General features: G+C 36.0%; 1 protein-coding gene across 6 annotated transcripts in view; it reads left to right on the forward strand.

The window, feature by feature from the left end:
• Positions 1 to 13,354: 13,354 nt before the first annotated feature.
• Positions 13,355 to 20,945, forward strand: part of LOC107043475 — a 30,213-nt gene continuing 22,622 nt past the window's right edge. For 2 of the 6 annotated variants that reach the window (XM_015265011.1, XM_015265010.1), the window contains exons 1-5: positions 13,355 to 13,462; positions 13,513 to 13,644; positions 13,775 to 13,964; positions 14,045 to 14,130; positions 14,279 to 14,632. In XM_015265011.1, the coding sequence (XP_015120497.1) occupies positions 13,448 to 13,462; positions 13,513 to 13,644; positions 13,775 to 13,964; positions 14,045 to 14,130; positions 14,279 to 14,515 (660 nt within the window). In that variant the 5' untranslated portion in view covers positions 13,355 to 13,447 and the 3' untranslated portion in view covers positions 14,516 to 14,632. Of the gene's footprint in view, positions 13,463 to 13,512; positions 13,645 to 13,774; positions 13,965 to 14,044; positions 14,131 to 14,278; positions 14,633 to 14,792; positions 16,072 to 17,157; positions 17,847 to 20,945 lie in introns of those variants that run through there. The other 4 variants (XM_015265009.1, XM_015265008.1, XM_015265007.1 and 1 more) reach the window with 4 other exon arrangements.

Raw genomic sequence — 20,945 nt, forward strand, 5'->3', positions numbered from 1 at the left:
GCGTTCTCATTCTCTTTTCTTTCGGTCTGACTGAGGGGCTTGGCGTAGTACGCTCTGATGGAAGGCGTTTTATTGCCTTCTTCGTAGCCCCCTCCCCTCATCGACCTTCGCTGCTGCATCCGTCAAGGTTGCAATCGCCCCCGAGGTTTGATGCAGCTTCGCTCTCTTGCGACGTCTTCTCTCGGCTCCACTCAGTCTGACCCGATTCACATCGGTACCAGACTGGTCAGCCTTGTCAGACTTCGTGTGTTCGCCATCGCTGGCCCCACCCGAAGTTGCTTTTTCAATATTAAGATTTTTTAAATTGGTTTCCATTTTAGTCCCACGAGTACCGCGGTTAAGCGTTTTCACCTGGTGCATTGCCGCGATTGCCCAGGGCTTGGCTTGTCTCGGGTGGGTTACACCCAAGACTACTCTCAGAGGTCGCCCAGGTTTCTGAGAGGCACCGTTAGCGACACAGCTCCCCCTGTGCCACGCATCCTTAGGTACGGTATGGCCGAGGCCATGGCTTACGCCGCTCACACACATGGATTGGGTAGATTCCTCCTAGCGACCGCGGGCAGCGGTAGTCTTTAAGACCTCCACCGCCCGCGACCGAGCCCCCTCACTACTGCAAAGTGGGAACCCAGTAGAGGGGGTCTCGAGAGTAAAAATAAGGAATTTTCGAAAAAAACAATACAAAAATTTGAATTTTGGCAATTAAGTCACGGTTGATTATTTTAATTGTTTTTTTACAGTAATTCACATAACAAAATGAAAATTTTGAACCATCATTTATGTTGGGTTTCATTCAGGATCTATTTTTAAAAAATCTTTTCTCTTAAAAATTGCGCAAATTTGGTGAAAACCCCCGAAACGATTTGGATTATTTATCGAAATAGTATATTTCGTACCGAGTGCAAAAAAGTGTTTTTTGGCGAGTGGGAGGTTTATATCACGAGCCGAAGGCGAGTGATATAATCCCACGAGCTAAAAAACATTTTTTCACGAGTTACGAACAATATTTTTCATCACAATGTGGCGGAAATCGGACTTTTAGGCACGCGGAGCGTGCCAAAAAATTCACTTTTCGTCACAGCGTGATGAAATAGTATATTTCATATGTAATTTTTGTTCAAATTAAGCGAGGCATTCAATACTTTATCAACAATTTAATTATTTATAAGCGATTATGGGCGCCATTTTTATTTGCATCAAAAGAAGTTTTAAGTGAAAAATGTTCTTTAGAATCCTGCGAAGAAAATGAATTCTGATTTTTGGAAATCCATGAATTTTTGCCGGAGATCTGGAATTTGGCACTAGTCGGGTGCTCAATGCCGCCTATGTCAGCATTGACGGATTGAGTGCTTCATCCAGTCGAAGCTCGGAATCGAAATTAATTAACAGAATATTCTTGGAGAGAAAAATATTCTTGATGAGAAAGTTATGTGGAAAGATAATGAGGCGATTGTTTTCCTTATTTTTTTTTATAAATATTTTGCATTAAAATTTGATACTCTAAACGTGCGCGCTTGTCGTACAGGTATGAAAAAATTCAACAGAAAAACCTAACGCTTCCTCTATGAAATTGTATTGAATTTCTATTGGAATTCTATGAGAATTCTGTTGAAGTTCTATTAGAATTCCATTGGAAAATTCTATTTGTTTTTTGCGCCAATTCTATATAAGATATGTAATAGAAAAGTCAATTGATTTTTATTTTTCTATGAATTTCGTGGGCGTAAATTTTCTAAGTTTTTTTCGCTGTATTTTTGCTTCCGAATGGAAGCATTGAAATCGTTCAATTTTTCGATTTTCTAATTTTGCGTGGAAATGATGTAGAATGGTCTGAAATCTAAAAATACAAAATTTGAGGACCATGTGTGTATGTGCGGGTGGTCGAATCGGTCAATTTGATGGTCAACTTTTCGCAAATTGAAGAAATAAACGGCTATAATTCCCAAAAATCTGAAATTTTCTCATATTATAGGTATTAATGAGGACTAACTCTGTATTCAAGTTCAGTCGGATCGGTCCAGCCGTTTTGGAGAAATCGACATTTGTTTCTGAATTGTTTTTCGCAAATATCTCGGAAACTATCCAACCGATTTCCATTTTTTTTCAAAATCTTCGTCTTGATGTTGTCTATCTCAATCAATCAAAATATATATATGTCTTCATACAAAGTTTTCGAGATATGTCAATTTTGCGGTTTTCCGCTGAAAATCCTTGTACGCGCTCAGTTTTGAAGAAATGAACATATCAATTTGATTCTAAAAAACCAAAATTCATTTTGTTCGCAGGATTGTAAAGAACATTTTTCACTTCAAACCTTTTTTGATACAAATAAAAATTGCGCCGGTAATCGCTTTTGAACAATTAAATTGTTAATAACTATTGAATGCCTTGCTCAATTTGAAAAAAAAAATTATATATTTGATTTCAGCACATCAAAATACACCGAATATCAAAATTTCAAGTTTTTACATAAAAATTATGCCTTTTGCCCTCAGCGTGTGGACTAAATTGGCTGTACTTTGGAATGAATTTCTCCCTGATTTTTTTTTCATGTGAAAATATACTTCCACCATGCATGTAGGTATTGGGGTCAGGGGCTATATTTTATGACGATTGCTCCACCATAAAACGAATGAAAAAAGGGTCAAACGACGTGCAAAATTCAGATAAATTTGACAGAGGTGAATAAAATCCCACGTGTATTTTGGTAAAATTCTCAAGGAAAAAAAAATGAGTAAAAGATAAATACACTGAAAAATTGAGTTTTGCACTACCTTCACATTTCATGAAACAGTAAAAAAAACGGAAGAATAATTGAAAAATGAAAAACGCAGCTATATTAGCGTATCAATATCACGGTATTCCGTTCGTCCCATGTGTAGAGTTTCGAGACGAGAGACCGTTCACTGACGAACCATGTTCGCGCGAACCGTTCGCCTGCCGTTCGCTCGTGTATGATGGCCTTTAAATTCACTCCTACTGTTTATAATCACCGGCAATCAATGCCTTTCTTAAAATAAAAAAACAAAACAAAAAATGAACCCAGAACGAAACCCAACATGTATGACGGCTCAAAATTCTTGTTTTCATTATAGACATTACTGAAAAAAATGAAATAATTAACCGTTACGTAACTGACAAAATTCAAGTTTTTCAACTTTTTTTTTCCTGAAAATTCGTTATTTGGAGCATCGAGAGATTGGAAGAAATTTTCAAAAAGGACATTCTCATAGATGATGAAAAATGGAAAATTTGTACCCTTAATAGATCGAAAACGGATGAGTAGAACGTGAGTTATTGTAAACAAACGGACCAATTTGAAAGAAGCCATATCTTCGAGCTGAGGTGTCAAAACAAAATTAAAAAATTTGAAAGATAGTTTTTCAGCCCCTTAATTGTATTAAAAATCGTCATCAATTTTCAATAGGGTGAGGGTCAGCCGCAGACTCATTTGGTATGAAATATCTCATTGTTCCACGGGAGAGATCTTCCTTCATGTTGAATCAATTTAGTTGTAGACATTGAAGAAATTTCCAACCAAAACATGAGAAATTCCGTGTCAATAATTTTTTCGGGAGAAATTTATATCTCTTTCGGGTCAAGGCTCAGCTTATATTAAGTGAATATTCCTGAGTAATTTCTTTTCATTTCCAGCAAACACTCATGATTTACACGGAACAAACGATAATTTCAAGAGAACACTTGATTATATTTTCCGAAAACTGTGATATTGGTTAAACTAAATAATTTCAACGGTAATTTTTTCCCGGGAAAAATTATATTTCTTCCCCATCAACGTATACTTTCTACGATATAATCTCATGGGGTTCAAGCACATCAAATGATTGTGGTACAATAATTCATTTGTTTTCCTATCGATAATGGAAATTCTGGAACTGATATTTCTAATGGCCATGACAAAAAATGAATTTTTGTGAAGGATCTCAAATTCATTCACATCAGGTTTATGAATTTCCCTCAAGTAAATCGGTTCCACTCCATCAAGTTCTCCAACATGAAACATATAATTTTTGGGCAGAATGAATTTTTTCTCTCAGTGTTTTAAAGCTGAAACACGTAGACGGTTCTCTCTAAGCAAACCGATTGAATTTTGAATCGATTTAATTGATTGAATTTTAGACCTCGATTTTAGACCTCATATTTTAGTTCTATTGGAAATTACTTAGATAGGCCTATGTTTTTTCTTGTGACAATTTCTATAGAAAATTATCTGAATTTAATTTGTATGGAGGTTAGATAAAGGTTGAATTGTTCTTTTTTATTATAATTTGGTGCGGTCATTTTCGTTAATAAATTAGTAAACTTCATAATCCATTTCTGGTAGAAGTATGATGGAAAATTCGAAAGAAAAGTCGTATAATCTATTTCTTCTTCAACATGGAATTTCATTGGAAGGATCACCTGAGATGAGATTGAATAATATACGCATGCACGGAGAAAAAAATCCCAAAAAAATTCTGAATACCAGAAATGATGCGGAACTGTATCCGACCAGAGTCATTCTAGTCCGCGTGAGGATTATTTATATACCCCCATGAGTTTTTCAAAGAAACCACCAGAAAAATTCTACGACGGCACAGGAAAAATTCTCAGGCAGCATATGAATCATTGTGGGTCCTCTTTTTTTCTGTTTGGTGCATTTCATATAAGAAGATTTGAGAAATTTTATCGTGCCAACCCTCAATTTTTTACAGAATACTTCATATCCTCGTGTATCAACGCCTCGGTCAGCGTGGGTAGACGTCGTGCGAAATCGTCCATGTTCGCAAAAACTTTTTTTTTACGTTCCGAAAAATGTTGTCATTGTTAAATTTTAACCCGCAGGATAAGTTTCAAATCTCCTCATTTTTTCCATTTTTTTGAAAAATTCTAGCTGATGGAGTACTGCTCCCACCCCCTCCCTTGTGCCCCAGATACCAACAAATTGAGGAGAAACGGGTTTTTTTTTTCTTAAAATGAAATGAAATCCCCCTGGAAGCAGTTTCCGAACCTCTCCCATTTTTGAAAATTTCTTTGAAATTTGGATAGCACCATTTTTTGCACTAGCGTAGGGAATGTTCATGCGCTCGCCCACTGAAATTTTCATGTGCTCGCTAAGAATTTGTCATTTGCTTCGTGATATATTATGTCGTCTGCGATATTGCACCACTGAAATTTTCATGTGCTCGCTAAGAATTTGTCATTTGCTTTGTGATATATTATGTCGTCTGCGATATTGTACCTCGATTGTGAGGCAGCACCAGATTTTTTCTGAGAATTTCCCTACCAGAATTGTAATATTTTCGTCTCCGTGTGGGTTAACGACAGGACTGCACTCTAATTTCCAAACAAAGACGTTTTTTTTTTCTCTTGAGACAAGTGTGTAGTATACTGAGATGTAGAATAAAGGGAGATCTCTTTTGGAGGATGGAGAATCATGGGCGACGAAATCTGATCTTTTTACTGCAAGAACATTGTGTTTGACACCCATCATAATTTAAGACGTCAGACAGAAAACAGACCTTAGAAAGTGTATTCGAAATTCGAAATTTGTATTCGAAAAGGCCCGTAACTGTTTTTCCATCTGAAAAATTTAAAACATTTATTTTTCGACATTTTTCACATCTAAAATTCAGTTATTTAGAAGTCATTCAAACATTTCACTCTTCAGACATCTTATGTCTGTAAGATAATACTAGAAAGTTAAGACTATTCAAACACGAAAATTTCAGACACATACAGAAAAAAAAATACTTGATTTGAGTATATGATAGACTTAATTTAAGTTTATTATGATATACTCAATTCAAGTTTATGCATATACTTGATTCTAGTATAAAATATACTCGATTCAAGTATAGTTTTTTTCCGTGCATCATGTGTGTTACAACTTTATGTATTCCCGTGCCTTTCGTTCCCTTAAATATTCAATTTATTTCACTTTTTCCGACACTTTTTTATGTCAAAAAAATGTACAAAATGGACTCCCAAGTGTTTAAAAAATGGACTCCAAGGTGTTTAAAAAATGTCTACCAACAGGTCTGAACTTCAAACATTAGTTTTCAACACGCTGTGACGAAAAGTGAACTTTTCGGCACGCTCCGTGTGCCTAAAAGTCCAATTTCCGCCACATTGGGATGAAAAATATTGTTCGAAACTCGTGAAAAAATGTTTTTTAGCTCGTCGGATTATATCACTCGCCTTCGGCTCGTGATATAAACCTCCCAGTCACCAAAAAACACTTTTTTGCACTCGTTACGAAATATACTATTTTGCAGAATTCTTCAAGTTGTCCGAACGGTGGTTATGGTTTTATCCCGAGAATTAGCTGAATATGATGGATATTTACTAATTGGAGTATGTAGAAGGCGAATATGTTGGTTAATTTTACATCCGACTACGCAAAGGCATTGTTATGTTTATTCGCGAACTCGCGAGCGAGATAGCGAAAAATATTTCGATTAAAAACTATTTGCCATAAAATTTTACCTAAAGGTACTCATGATTTTTTTTTGTCACTAGGCCCGAGAAAACCGAGATTCTAACCTCGCTTTGCTCGGTTAGATCGCGGTTTTCGGGCCCAGCGACGAAAAATATTGTATGTCACACGGCGATAAAAGTATTATCTGACGAATGTGATTATAATCCTCGCATTCGGCTCGGATTATAAAGTCACATTCGCCAGATAATACTTTTATCACCTGATGACATAATGTACTATTTTTTATTTCTAATATTTAACGCCATATTTACGTTTTTCTTCTGGACGGTGAGGTAAATCAGTGTTCCAATCATCATTTGACCGTAATTATTTCTTCAACTGTTGTGATAATGAAAAAAGATTCGCAGGGTCAACATATGCATAATTGAATGGCTGAGATTTTTTATCCGAAATTTTTTCCCTATCTCAACTTGGTTGGGAGGGGGGCGCGTGAATTTTGGAACGTAATATACAAGGGGCGGCGGGTCCACGTTTGTGACGGCTTGCGACTGAGGGAGGAAAGGAGGTCTAAAAAGTCCACAAAACGTGTGACGTAATATTTGAACGACCCCTTCAATGGGGCATTCCGGGGGATTTCAATGAAAAGAAATTCAAGGTTACTCTCGACGTAAATTGAACACCAGAAAAGTGATGGTGCCCCCCCTAATTTTCCCGGTGCTGCACAATAATTTTTCTCGTGCAGCATGACAATTTTTCTGGTGCTGCATATGAATTTTTCGGCTACGACACAATATTTTTTTCAAGCGTGCAAGTTGTTCCTCGTTTATGGTGCTAGCACATGAATTTTTCTAGAAAATTTTTGTCAGCGCACTATACACACGCTCCATGAGTATAAATTGTCGATTTACAGAGACGGTATGACAACAAATTTTACATGACTCGTGGTAAATGACGTTTTTGACGAGTGTGATTTTAACCCTCGCCTTTGCCTCGAGGCCTGTAAATCGCACACTCGCCTCACACTTGTTTTACAAACTCGAAATTTAGCCTGTGCTTATTTTTACATGTCGCTTTACACACACAAAATTTACATTATACTAACCGTGCGGAAAATGATATCATACGTAACGAGTTGGTAATAGTATTTACGTAACGAGTTGAGAAATAATGTTTTTGGTGAGTGTTCTAATTATGCTCGTCAAAAACGTCATCTACCACGAGTTATTTAATTTTTTTTGTCACACATCGTCTGTAAATGGATGATTTTACAGACGTTGTGCGACAAGATAGTACTAGGAAAGTACTATTCAACGCACTCGTAACGCAATATGCGATTTCACTTTACAAACACTGAATTTTCCGCAGTACGATTGTGGCTGGGCTTACATTAAACTTACTGGGACGACTGTGGACCCGTACAAAATCATTACTACAAACGCTATCCATAATTTTACTGGCTCAATTCAACACGACAAGATTTACAATGTAAAAATGGGGTGGTAAATGGAGAACAGCTCAAATCTGTTTCATAAGAGGTAACATTTCGCTGACCTCATCCTTGCCTTCAACCCAGCTTTTCATCGGGAGATACAATTAATAATTGGAGTTTTTATTTGCATGAAGATACGATTGAGGAATTAGAAGAAACTAGAAGCAGTAGGCGACCACAAGTTCGTCCATTAAACAATAAATTGATGTCTGCGTCGGAGGTTACAGATGAAGAATCAAGTATCGTTGATGTTACTGAGAGTGATGCAGAACAGTCCCACAATGCTCAGAATGTACTGGAAAAAAGGAAGGAGGCATTGCGTCAGTAGTTGTTGGAGGTGAACAGAAGGCTCATTTCCTGAGATAAATATTTCCAATTAATCTGGATCTCGTATAATGAAAAATCGATCATGAGCGAAAGATAATACAACCAACTTCTACAGAATTTTTTTTTTTCGTTTTTTTTGTAAAGGCAAAGTTGAAAAAAGAGCTTCCCACTGCTGGTAAATCTACCATTCCAAAAAATAATGCACAGAATGAGCGCGTCACTGGTATGATGGAGCATGATCATCTACATGCTCCAATTTCGACACATGTACTGATGGATTTAGAAGACACCGGAGTAAATTTTTTAAAAAGAACAATGAAAACACAAAAGGCAATATACCTGGCGAAAATAGACAGAGTAAGTTGAAACTGTATTCCACATTCACATTATGATAACCTTTATTCAGTTGAATCTTCGCGATAGTCCTATATTTTCAACTTGTGGAGGTAAAATAAAGGAGTCGCCCACATGCGGAATCAAGCAGCTGAAGGCGACGGTGGTAAGCACATGGGTAAGGGTTCTTTATTTTACCTCCCTTGGTTAGATCAGTAGTGTTTACAACGGCGTAAGGGCAAAGTCCAGGAAATGTATACTTAATTTGCACCCGCCGACCCGAAAAAGTACTCCCCAATTAATGTGAATTTGACCAGGATTATGCATTCACACTGGTCGAACAATAATTTTATCGATTTTATACTATAATATACTATTCCAAGTTCTACTTACAATTTTCGACGGCAATGCGTAAATACACAATTGATTTACAATAGGAAACGCAATTGGAAACTTCTGATGACGAAGAAGATAATCTTAACTCAACTAATTATCTATCTAAACGAGCTTGCATACTACCAGGAAATAACATGGAAAAAGTAAGTTTAGTCAGAAATGAGGAACATTGAGATCTTGATCTTATTCCTTATTTCTATTTTTAGAAGCCCAGAAAACGACTCACAGAAATAGAAGTCACTGAGAATAAGAATCAAGTTGAGCATGTGACAAATCAAGTTCAGGTGAGAAATAGTTGGTAGTCTATACAATGCTTAAAAAGACGTACTACAATAGTGGTCCTCCAGAGGAGAACGATATTTCGATCTTTAGGACATATAGACCCGCTTTGACGCATCATAGGGGATTTTAACTGCAAATATTATTTTTATTATTCATATTCTCACTGCATAAAGAAACATTACTCCCATCAACACCGACAATTTTTTTCCTTCAGGACAAAAATGAAATGGCTGGAAAAATTAAAGCTAAACCTACTGTGCTATCAGTGGTAACTACTGATATTTCTGGGTTTCCATTATCACTGGTATAACGAAAACTTATCAACATTATTCTCAAATGTCGTATAACGTTATAAAATCAGTTGGATTATTGTTCTTAATTAGCTTTGAACGAAATAGTCACCTCTGTTGATATAGATCCGTAAGCTTCCTCCCTGTTCATTCTTTCTCCATTTGTAGAGGAATGAGGTGGCTGCTGCACATAAAAGAGCTTCGACAATCTACAATAATGAACGCGGAAAAGAAAACGTAGTGTAATGAACTATTTTCGAATTCTCTAATCCAAATTTTATTCAACCAGTGCTCGACCGAAATGAATTCGGAATACCCTCGGAGATATGCCTCTTAGCTCATGAGTTACCAGGGTTCGAATAAGTGAGGGGTACTGGCACAAATACAAAACTTACACGGACAACGTTTTTTTAAATCGCTTCAAACCAAAAGAACGTTTATTCAAAATGCAAATGCAAAAATCAAAATTTAACATAAAAAAAACTTATTAACTACGAGTTTCTGACAAATCTTTTTCAACTATATTTGTGCATGCTTCTTGCCATTGAACTTATCAAGTAATACCATGTATCAATACCAATGATTATGCGACCAGACGAATTCTCAAAACCCGGCAACACACTACCAGACCGTTTGGTGTAATTATTAACTGCTAGTTTTCGCGAATTTTTCCTTTATTTCTTATTTCCTAAATGTTAACAAGCTAATGCTCGTGTTCTGAGTGAGTCTTAGTTACGAAGTGAGAGAGGAAGGTTCAACTATAACGTCCCATTAACTATTCTAAGAATTATATTGAGAGAAGATCAAACTCGGAGATGCGCCCTGCTGTGCCTTGTTGAGCCACCTCAAAATGCCCGTATGGAAGAGAATAACGAGACTTGCCTTATTGTTGCAAGTGTACTTGTCTTAACCCTAATATTTTTTTTAAAACTGCCTAATGCTAACAACGAATCAGATGAAGACTGGAGAGATGCAATTGTTACGTGACTTTGTACTGGCTGTGTACTCTTTTAATTTCCGGTGACTAATTTGCCGTGATTCGACTGGGAAAGGATTATTTCCCTTATGATTTCTGGGAATAAGGATATTAACTAAAATTAGACTTATTTTAATTGGCCTCAGTACTCATTCATATTTTTGAATGGTGTTTCATCATCGGCTACCAAGTCTTTTTGGGGAAGATGACCTACCCATTCAATGGTCTTTAATTAATGCTCTCTGTCTAATCAATTTCTCTAGGGCGCACCACGCTCAATTCACTCCTATTCTTTCTTAACGCAAAGTTTTGCGAATTTCAAGATCTGATGGTAATTTGACAATTCCTTGTTTTACTTTTACTTTTCTTTTACAATGAGTATTTTAATCTTTTAATGACTAATTTCTCTGCGGCTTTTGCTACGTTTCCTCAACTTAAACGGCTTTATGATCCCTCCCTGGCTTAAGTGGGATGATTAGGTTTCTACTGGGGATACCCCTCCAGTATAGACCTCCTAAAGAGCTTCCACTAGGGATACCCCTCTAGTGTAGGCTCGGACTTGGCTTCCGCCGGGGATACCTCTCCGGCTTCAGCCTTCTAAAGGAAATTTGACTTTCCCACCCTCTGAACCAATGTTCTTCCCTAATGGTTTCCACCGGGGATACCCCTCCGGCTTCCACCTTCTAAAGGGGAATTCGCGTCTCCACCAGGGATACCCCTCTGGCTTCAACGGGGATTCGCCGTTCTAATTCTCTCTCTGGGGATGGCTTTGTCCGGGGATACCCCTCCGAACTAGACCTCCTATCGGAACTTCCACCAGGAATACCCCTCTGGTGTAGGTTCGGGCTTGGCTTTTACCGGGGATACCCCTCCGGTTTAGGCCGCTTTAGGTTGCTTACTAGGGAAACCCCTCTAGTGAGCTGAGTCTGAGCGAGAGACTGATTTTTCGCTGCACTGCCGCTCCTTTTATATGCTTCGCGCTGCCCTTGGCCTCTTCTCCCACTCTACTACTCTTGACTCTCTCCTGATTGGCCGCGACTCCCACCAATCAGCGTGATCACGCGGCGAAACTCGGATAGTTCGCGCCCCTATCGGCGCTTCAGTAGTTTTACGATTTCGCGATTTTACCGACCGCCGTCTTTTATCTCGCGTCGGTAATTTGAATTTCTCTCTCAATAAATTCTCTTTTGCAAATTTTTCTTTCTGCCGATTTCTCTCTCACTTCTTTTTTTAAATTTCTTTTTGCAAATTTTCTTTCTGCCGATTTCTCTTTCACTTCTTTTTTTAAATTTCTTTTTGCAAATTTTCTTTTATAAATTTTGTTTGTGACGACCGTCACAGTAGATCACAGAAACGAGGATGGATTCACTAAGACTGTCATCGAGGTTTTGCCGGGAAACTCCTCACAAGTACGAAGATTACTCCTATTTCGAGATGTAATTCATAATTAGTAAACAAAGACCGACACTGGAAGCTTAATCTCTATAATCGCATACGCCTTTGAGATCTCACGTATGAAAAAATCCAATAGAAAATCCTATCGAATCCGCTAGAAAATGCTATTGGATTCCTATTGAATTTTCTAATATTTTTTGCCGTTTCTATTGACATGTTCGATAGGAAATATTCTATAGAAAAAGTCAATAGAAATCGATTTCCCACAGGATTTCTTTGGCTCAAATTTTTTTTTGTTTGATTTTCTTGAAGGGAAGAAAATAAAAACTGAATGAAAAAAATTTAGAATATTTGAGCCGAGAAACTTTCTGAGAAAATATCTCAATAGAATAAGTTCTATAGAAAAGTGGAATTCTATTGACTTTTTCCATATTATATTTTCTATTCAATATGTCAATAGAAACGGCAAAAAAATAACAGGAAATTCATTAGAAATCTAATAAAATTTTCCAGCGAATTCGCTAGGATTTTAAGTTGAGGATTTGTCCTTTGCTGCAATGATGTCTATTCATTTTTCTTAGTTCCATCATTTCTACATTTTTTTCTTGGTTACAATCAGTATATGATATCTCATTTTCTCTCTTTTTTTTTATTTCTCCAAAATCCCATTTGATGTTCAGAAGCGTCTGGAAAACGACAAAGATATGGAGGATATATGGGCCAGTTTTGACGAGTATTCCGATGCAAGTCGAGAACCTGACTCATCTGCAACTTCCCATCGTCTGATGCCGGTGTCCGCACGTTTTTCCTTTGGAAAAAATCTTTTGGAAATAATCTCTCGGAAAAATACTTTTTTTTTCAAAATTACTTGTGAAAATTTTTTTTCCGGAAAAAACTACTTGAGAAAAAAAATTTTCCGGAAAAATTATTTGGCAAATTTTTTTTTGGAAATAATTTTCCGGTATTAATTTTTTTGGGAAAAAATAACTTGTGTTAATGGAAATAATTTTGAGCTCACGAAATTCCCAAGGATACATATATATTTGGGTATTAGCCACGGCACAATATAAACACTACACGAAACAGTGTCATAAGTGGGGGAAATTGATCTCCAGTCGATTGTCGCTATCCCTTCCAACGTCAATTTTACTATCGCACCATTCAATACATTTTCAGCTAGAATCTAAAGCCAAAATATGCCCATTAAGTCTAAAATTTCCCTGAACTTCTGTCAAAATTATTTTCTGTACATTTTTTATGTAAAAAATGGATGCTATTTTTTTTTCTGACATTTTTTCCAAGGAAGTAAAAAAAAAGGAATTAAATTCCGGGAAAAAAATTTTCCCAAGTAATTTTTTCCGAAACCAAAAATTCCCAAGTAATTTTTTCCGGGAAAAAAAATTTCCCAAGTAATTTTTTCCGGAAAAAAAATTTCCCAAGTAATTTTTTCCGGAAAAAAATAATTCCGGGAAATTTTTTCCGGAAGTTTTTTTCCTTAGGGAATAAGTGCGGGAACCCTGATGCCGCCCAAAGAAGTACGTTAGAAGTCTATAGTTGACTGTCGACTGATTTAAGGAAAAATAAGTATCGTAATTATTTCCAGACGCCATCACCTGAGGTACAACTCAACCGAGAAAATAATGCCTCCGATAAAATGAATAATGTGAATTCGCCTATGGATCGATTATCAAAGGTTCCTCTACCGACATCATCAAAGGTACCCTTGATTTGCTGATTATTCCATATTTACTATTCATTTCTCATTCTTCATTCATCTTCTATGGCTATTTTTTTCTATCTCTTCTCGAACTCGGGTATTAATTCTGATATTGATGATAATCCTTTAGGCCAAATTCATTGAAAAGAAACAACCACGTGATTCGGATAAGAAGAGCAACGATAATTGTACTCAGCACATCAATATGACGAACCTACTGAAAAGATCCATTGAGAGAAGCCAGCAAAAAGTCGTGCAACTCATTGAAGATTTAACAAAAAAAGTTAATGTTCTTGTAGATAACTGGGAGCAATTAAAAAGTGAGTATATTGAGCATAAGAATACTTCCTTCGATGATACTGTCATCACACTAATCACGCAAAACAACGAAATTTCACAGATACTCCACAACTAACTCCTAGTGAAGGTATGGAACGATACGGCATGGATCCTAAATCTGGTTTCGTGCGACTCGACGAAAATGGAGTAAGTTCCATTATTAATTCTCAAATGAAATTGAGGACCGTTGTATTGTGATCGTGCGCGTTGAGATGTCATGTTGAAAATAAATTTCCTTCCATTACAAATATGCTTTTTCGTGACGTTTCTTTAACAGAATTTTCTTTGTTACAAGGTAAGAAATATCCACATTGGAAAAGGCATTTGGATGAAAGAGGCAGACTATGATGAAGTTGTGTGGACTGCTAACTCAACTAGCGTCTTCGTAAGAAATATGGGATTTAACCTTTTTGGTGAGGAGATGAAGAATTTTACTGTGACTGGGATAACTTCTGCTGTGACCGGGGGAAAAAAGAAGCACTTGATCCCACAAAATGCATTGCTATCCGAGAAATCACTGATTTCTACCTAAGGAATTATCGAAAATGGACGAATGAGGAAAAGATTTTAGAAGAAGTAAACAAAGTGGGTTATTATTTGGGACTGAAGATAAACGATATGAACCAGAAAGCACGAGAACCAAAAGAGAGTGAGTATCAGATCTGTGATTACATTGATTATTCATAACGTTCTAGAACATAAATCGATAGCAGTTTTCAGGACATCTGGCTACTGTGATTATGTAGCTCAATTTCCATTGAATTAGCTTTAATCACTGAGTCGTCTCCATTTCATATTCTTTTTTTTAGAGTCTGCATCAAAGGCAAGAAAGCCAAAAGTTTCACGTGCAAAAACCGACGCTAAACCAAAGAAACAAAAAAAACGATTATTAAAAAGAAAATGAAAGGAGATGATCGCGAAGGGCTGAAACCTATGGCAAGCATGTCTGAATTCGATTGGGATCTTGAGGAAGACTTAGATCCAAATGCATCAGATAATGATAGCGATAATGATTCAGCGGCAGGAATACGAGCTCAGCGTGAATAGATATTATTTAAAGATTATGGAAGACCTGAGACATTGAAGCATATTGTTCCTTGTTCATAAAATCCTTACTGTGAAGAGGAAATAGAATTTACCATCGGAGTAGGGAAGAGTGATGATTTTCCCAACGATTTATTTTCGATTCTATCCCAAGAAAATGGCCCAAACCCTCCGCAAGGATTAAGGGTGACATAACGGCGGGCAGTCAACTGCACTTTTTTGGATTTATGCAAAAAAAATTTATTCTGCAATTTTTTTCTTTGCATAAATCATAAAACGTATAGTTGACGGCTCTTTGTTATGACGCCCTCAATTCTTGGCGAAAATTTCAGTCATTTTCATTGGATAGAGTCGAAGATAATCAGTTTGAAAATAGTATATTACGATACAAGTGAAAAAAAGTAGTTGTTGACGAGTGTAAGAGTTACAGGCCAAGCCGAAGGCGAGGTCTGAAATTGCCAAATTCAAGTGATATTGGAAAACTATGCCAAAATTATTAATGCTTATAGTAAATAGATGTACTCCCCAAAAATGATTATATTCACAGAAACATCTATAGTTTTAGTAACAAGATATTATTGATTGTGTCTGTCACAAAAGACAGCTACATTTATCCTTCAGTGAATGTTGTCACGTGATTCTAGCGATTAGTCAACTTTCCATATGGAAACAGAAAATAGATGACATTTATCTCTTTAAAATATATTTTTTAACTCTAATATTAATAAATTTCATCATCCCAGAAATATGATAGTACTTACCAGAAATCGTAATCTATCTTTACCGATGAAACAATCCTTCAAGCACTGAGTAAACATTTTATCAATAGGATACAAACGGAAATCCCATTGAAACCTAAAGAAAATTCATTCTCATTGCCTGGCTCCAAACATGGCAGTCTTCAAGAACCAATGGGATCTTATTGGTCTTGTTGATTCCCATTACTTTTTCCAAGACTGATCTCTCTCGCGCTCAAAAACAAACCAATGAGATCCAATATGGAAATGACAATAACGTCATCATTTCTTATTACCACAATTTGTACCCAATAGGAATCAACGAGTCTTTCTGACCAGGGAATTCTACCATAGAGTCGCTGAATTTAGGGATAATTCTACACTCGATACTGCGTGATGAGTTCCATATGACTCTTCAAGTAAGCACTCAAAATTTTGAGGTGAGAGTGAGTTCACTTTTGAATATTTTAGAGGGTCAGAAATGATTTCGTTGAATTCGAACAATGATTGAACTCCTTCTAAGGCAGTGAGATCCTCAGTTTCATTAGAAATTTCAACAGGAGAAAGAATAGGCATTCTGCATAATTTTACATCTAGAATTATAAGTTGAGTTTGACTTGGCACTTGAGCATCAGCATCAGAATTGATGTTTGCAGATTGAGGACATGAATTTTCTTGAATTTTTGAACTCTCACTGAACTTGACATTACCATAAAGTAAGTCGCGATCGCGTTCTTCTTCTACCTGTTTTCGAACAATGTGGTAAATTTCGATGATTTTGGAATGAGCATCACGGAAAGATTTTATAAAATGGGCACGATAATACTGAGCATACTTCTCTGGTAAGATTCCACTGAGCTTTTGAAGGGCACCACGTTCGAGGATTCTCAAAGCTTGTTCAAATTCAAAGAAATCGCGACATTGCATATAGTCCTGCACATGTCTAACAATTTCCTGCAAACGGAGGGTGAAATCAGCAAGATTTTTACAGTAACGCGGTGTAATTTCATTGATTAATTGAATGTAATCATAGGGGCCATAGATCCCTCCATATTTGCGATATAGATGATCGAGAATATCGTGGACAGATCGAATTGAAGAATGATCTAAATATAATGTTGTTGGATACTCAGTTCTATCCAAAACGTCATTAATAGTTCCACAATTCACCGGGTCATATTTGCTCAAAAATGTCCGTACGGATATATCAAATTCAAGGAATTTGATTTGCGAGCAATTGAGTCCCGTAAAATATGGAATGTTGTCGAATGATGGATTTATCATGGGTTTATCCGAGTAATCAATCATTTTGATGATTAGAATTTGAATGAACATTTAAGGATCATAATTTCCTTTTTCTAATATAAATAATTCGAATTTTCGATTTCATTAGTTTACCAGAAGAAATGGAAAATCGATTGAAAACTCTTAAATGACCGCATCAACTGTTCAATTTTACAATCATACGTTCATTCGAGAAAAATATGTAAGTGTCTGGTGTTCAATAAGAAACAATGAAATAAATTGTTGGAAATAAATTGTTGTTTTAATCAGGCAAAAAAACTAAATATTTTACAATAATTTTTTTTTAGATATTACCCAGAGAAATGCAATCCAGCGTGAAATGATAGTTCAAAGAAGACTGAGAAGCATATAGGATATTTTTCAAAAGAACAAAATTTTGGATGGAAAATTGAGAATTCTAAATTTGTGTCAAAAATCCGTAAGTTTAATGCGTAACTATTTGAATATATTAGCTCGAGAATGAAAATACAATTGAAAATTATTCTGGAGCGAGGAGCCACATGAATGAGAATCTCTGAGTCGCATTGAGGTTTGAAATATTCCCAAAAGTGCAGAAAAATGTCTGAAATAAAATTATTTCATTGAGAATAATTAGTGACTCATGTAAATCAATTGTTAGAGGTTAATCAATTGTTCAATTGAAGGAGAACAATAATTAACAAATGTTTCAAATTTATTGAAGTTGACGATATAATTTCCGATTATAATTCAAACATTAAAGTGATTCAAAAATATTTCATGGATTGAATAAATAGAAGTAGAAAATGAAAATTATTGAGAAATGGAATTGAGAAAAATTTTGAAAATTCAATTTGATTTTCAAGGGTAATTTTTTTTTGTTTAGCTTGAAACGTAAGGAAGAAATTGACGAATATCCTTGAAAGACAAGAAATGAAAGTAAAGAAAATTTCAATGTGTTGAAATTTCTAATTTCGAAAAATGTCTTATAACTGTCAAATCAAAATGACAAAAATAAAAATTGTAAAATATAGATATTTTTCAAATTTGAATTAAGAATGATTTTCAAAAGTATTTTCGAATGTTCGAAAGAAAATGAAAAGAAAATGAATGAATGTTGAAAAGAAAATGAAGATTAAATATGAAATTGTGAAGAATATTACAATTTGAAGGATGAAATAATAATTCATGGAGAATTTTGAGGGATTCAATTTTTTTTTTTGTAATTTAGAAAGATTGGGAAAAATTGTGAGCTTGAATTGATTATAAATTTAATCAAAATTCAAAAGGGATAGAAATAATTTAATCAAATTCTAAAATTAGAAAGAAAATTCTTTTTGAACTTTTAGAAAATTGAGGGAAGAAAAATTGAAACGATAGTGCAGGCTAAGGATCCCACTTCTGACACCAATTTTACTGTGATAACAAAAAAATTTTAATAACAAATTCAATTAAATATTAAATGCTTTATCTCTTATTTTCTTATTATCGGGATAAAATAATATTTTTGTTTAGCAGATCCTTACCTTTTAAGCGCGAGGCGCATCTGCATCTATCATTTGAATCTTTGATGTTTTGCAATTTGAAGAACAATAATGATAAAGTCAGGGGTTTGAAATAAAAAGGAATTTGAATGAAAGTTAATTCTGATATTTATTGTTTGAAGAGATTTTAATTGAACATAAAAAAGAAGGGGACCAAAGGAGAGAGAGAATTCGACTGATCTTCAACGTTAGCTTATTGATTTGAAGATTTTGATTTTATAAATTTGAAAATCGCAAAAGGCCAAAATAAATGTCGGACGAATTTTGTACAAACCAATAGTAGAAGTAATCCAAAGTCATTTTCCAAATGATTTTCGTGTAGAATAATAATAAGTTGATTTTCACATTAGTCTCACTTAAGTTTCTAATGAAGTTCGTTTCACTTATCGCACTATGATTTGAATTTTGAGTTAATTGTGTCCTTGCATGGTTTCATTTAATTTTTATAATTTTCTAATAATGTGTCCTTGCACTTATTGTCGCGAAAACGTAGTGAACAATTCGCAGTTCACCGACCGTTTCGCACCAGAGTCAACCTCTACGAAGATGTGCGTATTTGATTTATCTGGATAACCCGGGCTATCCCATGGAACGTCAAGAAGGGCTGATAACCAATTCCGATGCTACGATCATGAGGATAGAGCCCGAGGAGTTCGATCGAATAGACGTGCCGATTTGGCATCGAAGACGAGACTGAATAAATATCGAAAAAGAGTTCATATAGAGCCCGAAAACGACAGTGCAGTTGCGCTGCGTTTGCAATTTTGACTATTGAAGGCCGCGCGTGGCGTGGTAGCCCGGTAAATTGAGCTGCATCGACAGCAACTCAATGTCCGGTGGGCAACGAATAAGTCGCATTTAGTGAGAAATAAAATTACAAACGAAATCAATTTTTTTGAATAAATTCAAAACACGACAGCTTGCTCATTGCATTTCAGAAATGCAGCTGCCTAAAAAAGACATCGATTCCTAGGAACGTTTTTTTTTTTCTCGATAAATACAGACAATAGAGAAATGTCAGAGTGGAATTCCCTGATTTTTTTTCACTCGATTAATTTTTTAGATTCAAATTGTTCGTTCCATTCCATCGGGAGATATTGTCGATTGGAGACAATTTTTTATGGTCACTGANTTTTTTACAAAATGACTTAATTTTAACATTGCTTGCTCATTGCATTTCAGAAATGCAGCTGCCTAAAAAAGACATCGATTCCTAGGAACGTTTTTTTTTTTCTCGATAAATACAGACAATAGAGAAATGTCAGAGTGGAATTCCCTGATTTTTTTTCACTCGATTAATTTTTTAGATTCAAATTGTTCGTTCCATTCCATCGGGAGATATTGTCGATTGGAGACAATTTTTTATGGTCACTGAAGGAGGCAAACCATTCATCTAAATCTCGCGATAATCTGCGAAAAATCTTATTCATTAATCTATTATTATTGAATTGATCCCATTATGTGTAGATCGCTGAAGAACAACAAAAACGTTCCAACCGTTCAAACGAGTTGGAATGTTTTCTCTCTCCTTCTTCTCCATTTTCTTTCTCACTCGCACTCGTTAAGTTTGGCGGAGGACGGGCACGTGCCAACGCGACGGGGACGACAATGAGTGGGAGCGAGCGCGATACATATTCCTTTCTCACTCAGGGGGGGAATAAATATATATAATCGAACATTACTATAGTAAAAAAAAAACAAAATCTGCACAATTATTCAATAGAATCACTGGAAAACTATAGAGTTTTCCAGCGACAGCGCTGGGANAATTTTTTGACGTACGTGTCAATAATAAATATGTCGAGAAAAAGGAAAAGACTTTTAGATCATTAGATTCTGCATTCATTATACAATTGATTATATGTTCGAAAAATTTTCAAATTTCACCGGTTTTTCATGGAGTGGGTTTTTTCACTTGGAAAATCTGTGGAATATTCGGTTTGAAAATTGTGTTAAATTTTCAGATGAATATTATGTGGAAATTTGTGATGAAAAATTGGTGTGGAATTTGGGCCCGGCGGCAGATTTTATAGCGACGGAGTGCTAATAGGGGGCATTCACATAAAATGTGGATGACGCCCTCCTTATCGCCTCCGCACAGTCTGCAGTCTTCTTGTTCTGCAAGTTTCATCTTGAACAGATGAGCTCTGAGAGCTGTATGACCCGTAAGGAGCCCTACTGCTACCCTCAGATCCCCTCTGTGCAACTCCAGAAGCTTTCTGGTCCTAACTCTTAGTTGCCCTCTCATAAGCAGTTTCGCTTGTCTGCAGGTCGCAACTTTCTCCCAACGCCTGACATGATCCCGCTGGAAATGATCTTTAATAAGAGTTTTTCCCACTGCGAAGGGCATGCCAAGCAGGCCGTGTGAGGGCAC

Source organism: Diachasma alloeum, unplaced genomic scaffold, assembly GCF_001412515.2.
Source record: "Diachasma alloeum isolate Michigan unplaced genomic scaffold, Dall2.0 Dall_scaffold_00584, whole genome shotgun sequence".
Taxonomy (NCBI): Eukaryota; Metazoa; Arthropoda; class Insecta; order Hymenoptera; family Braconidae; genus Diachasma; species Diachasma alloeum.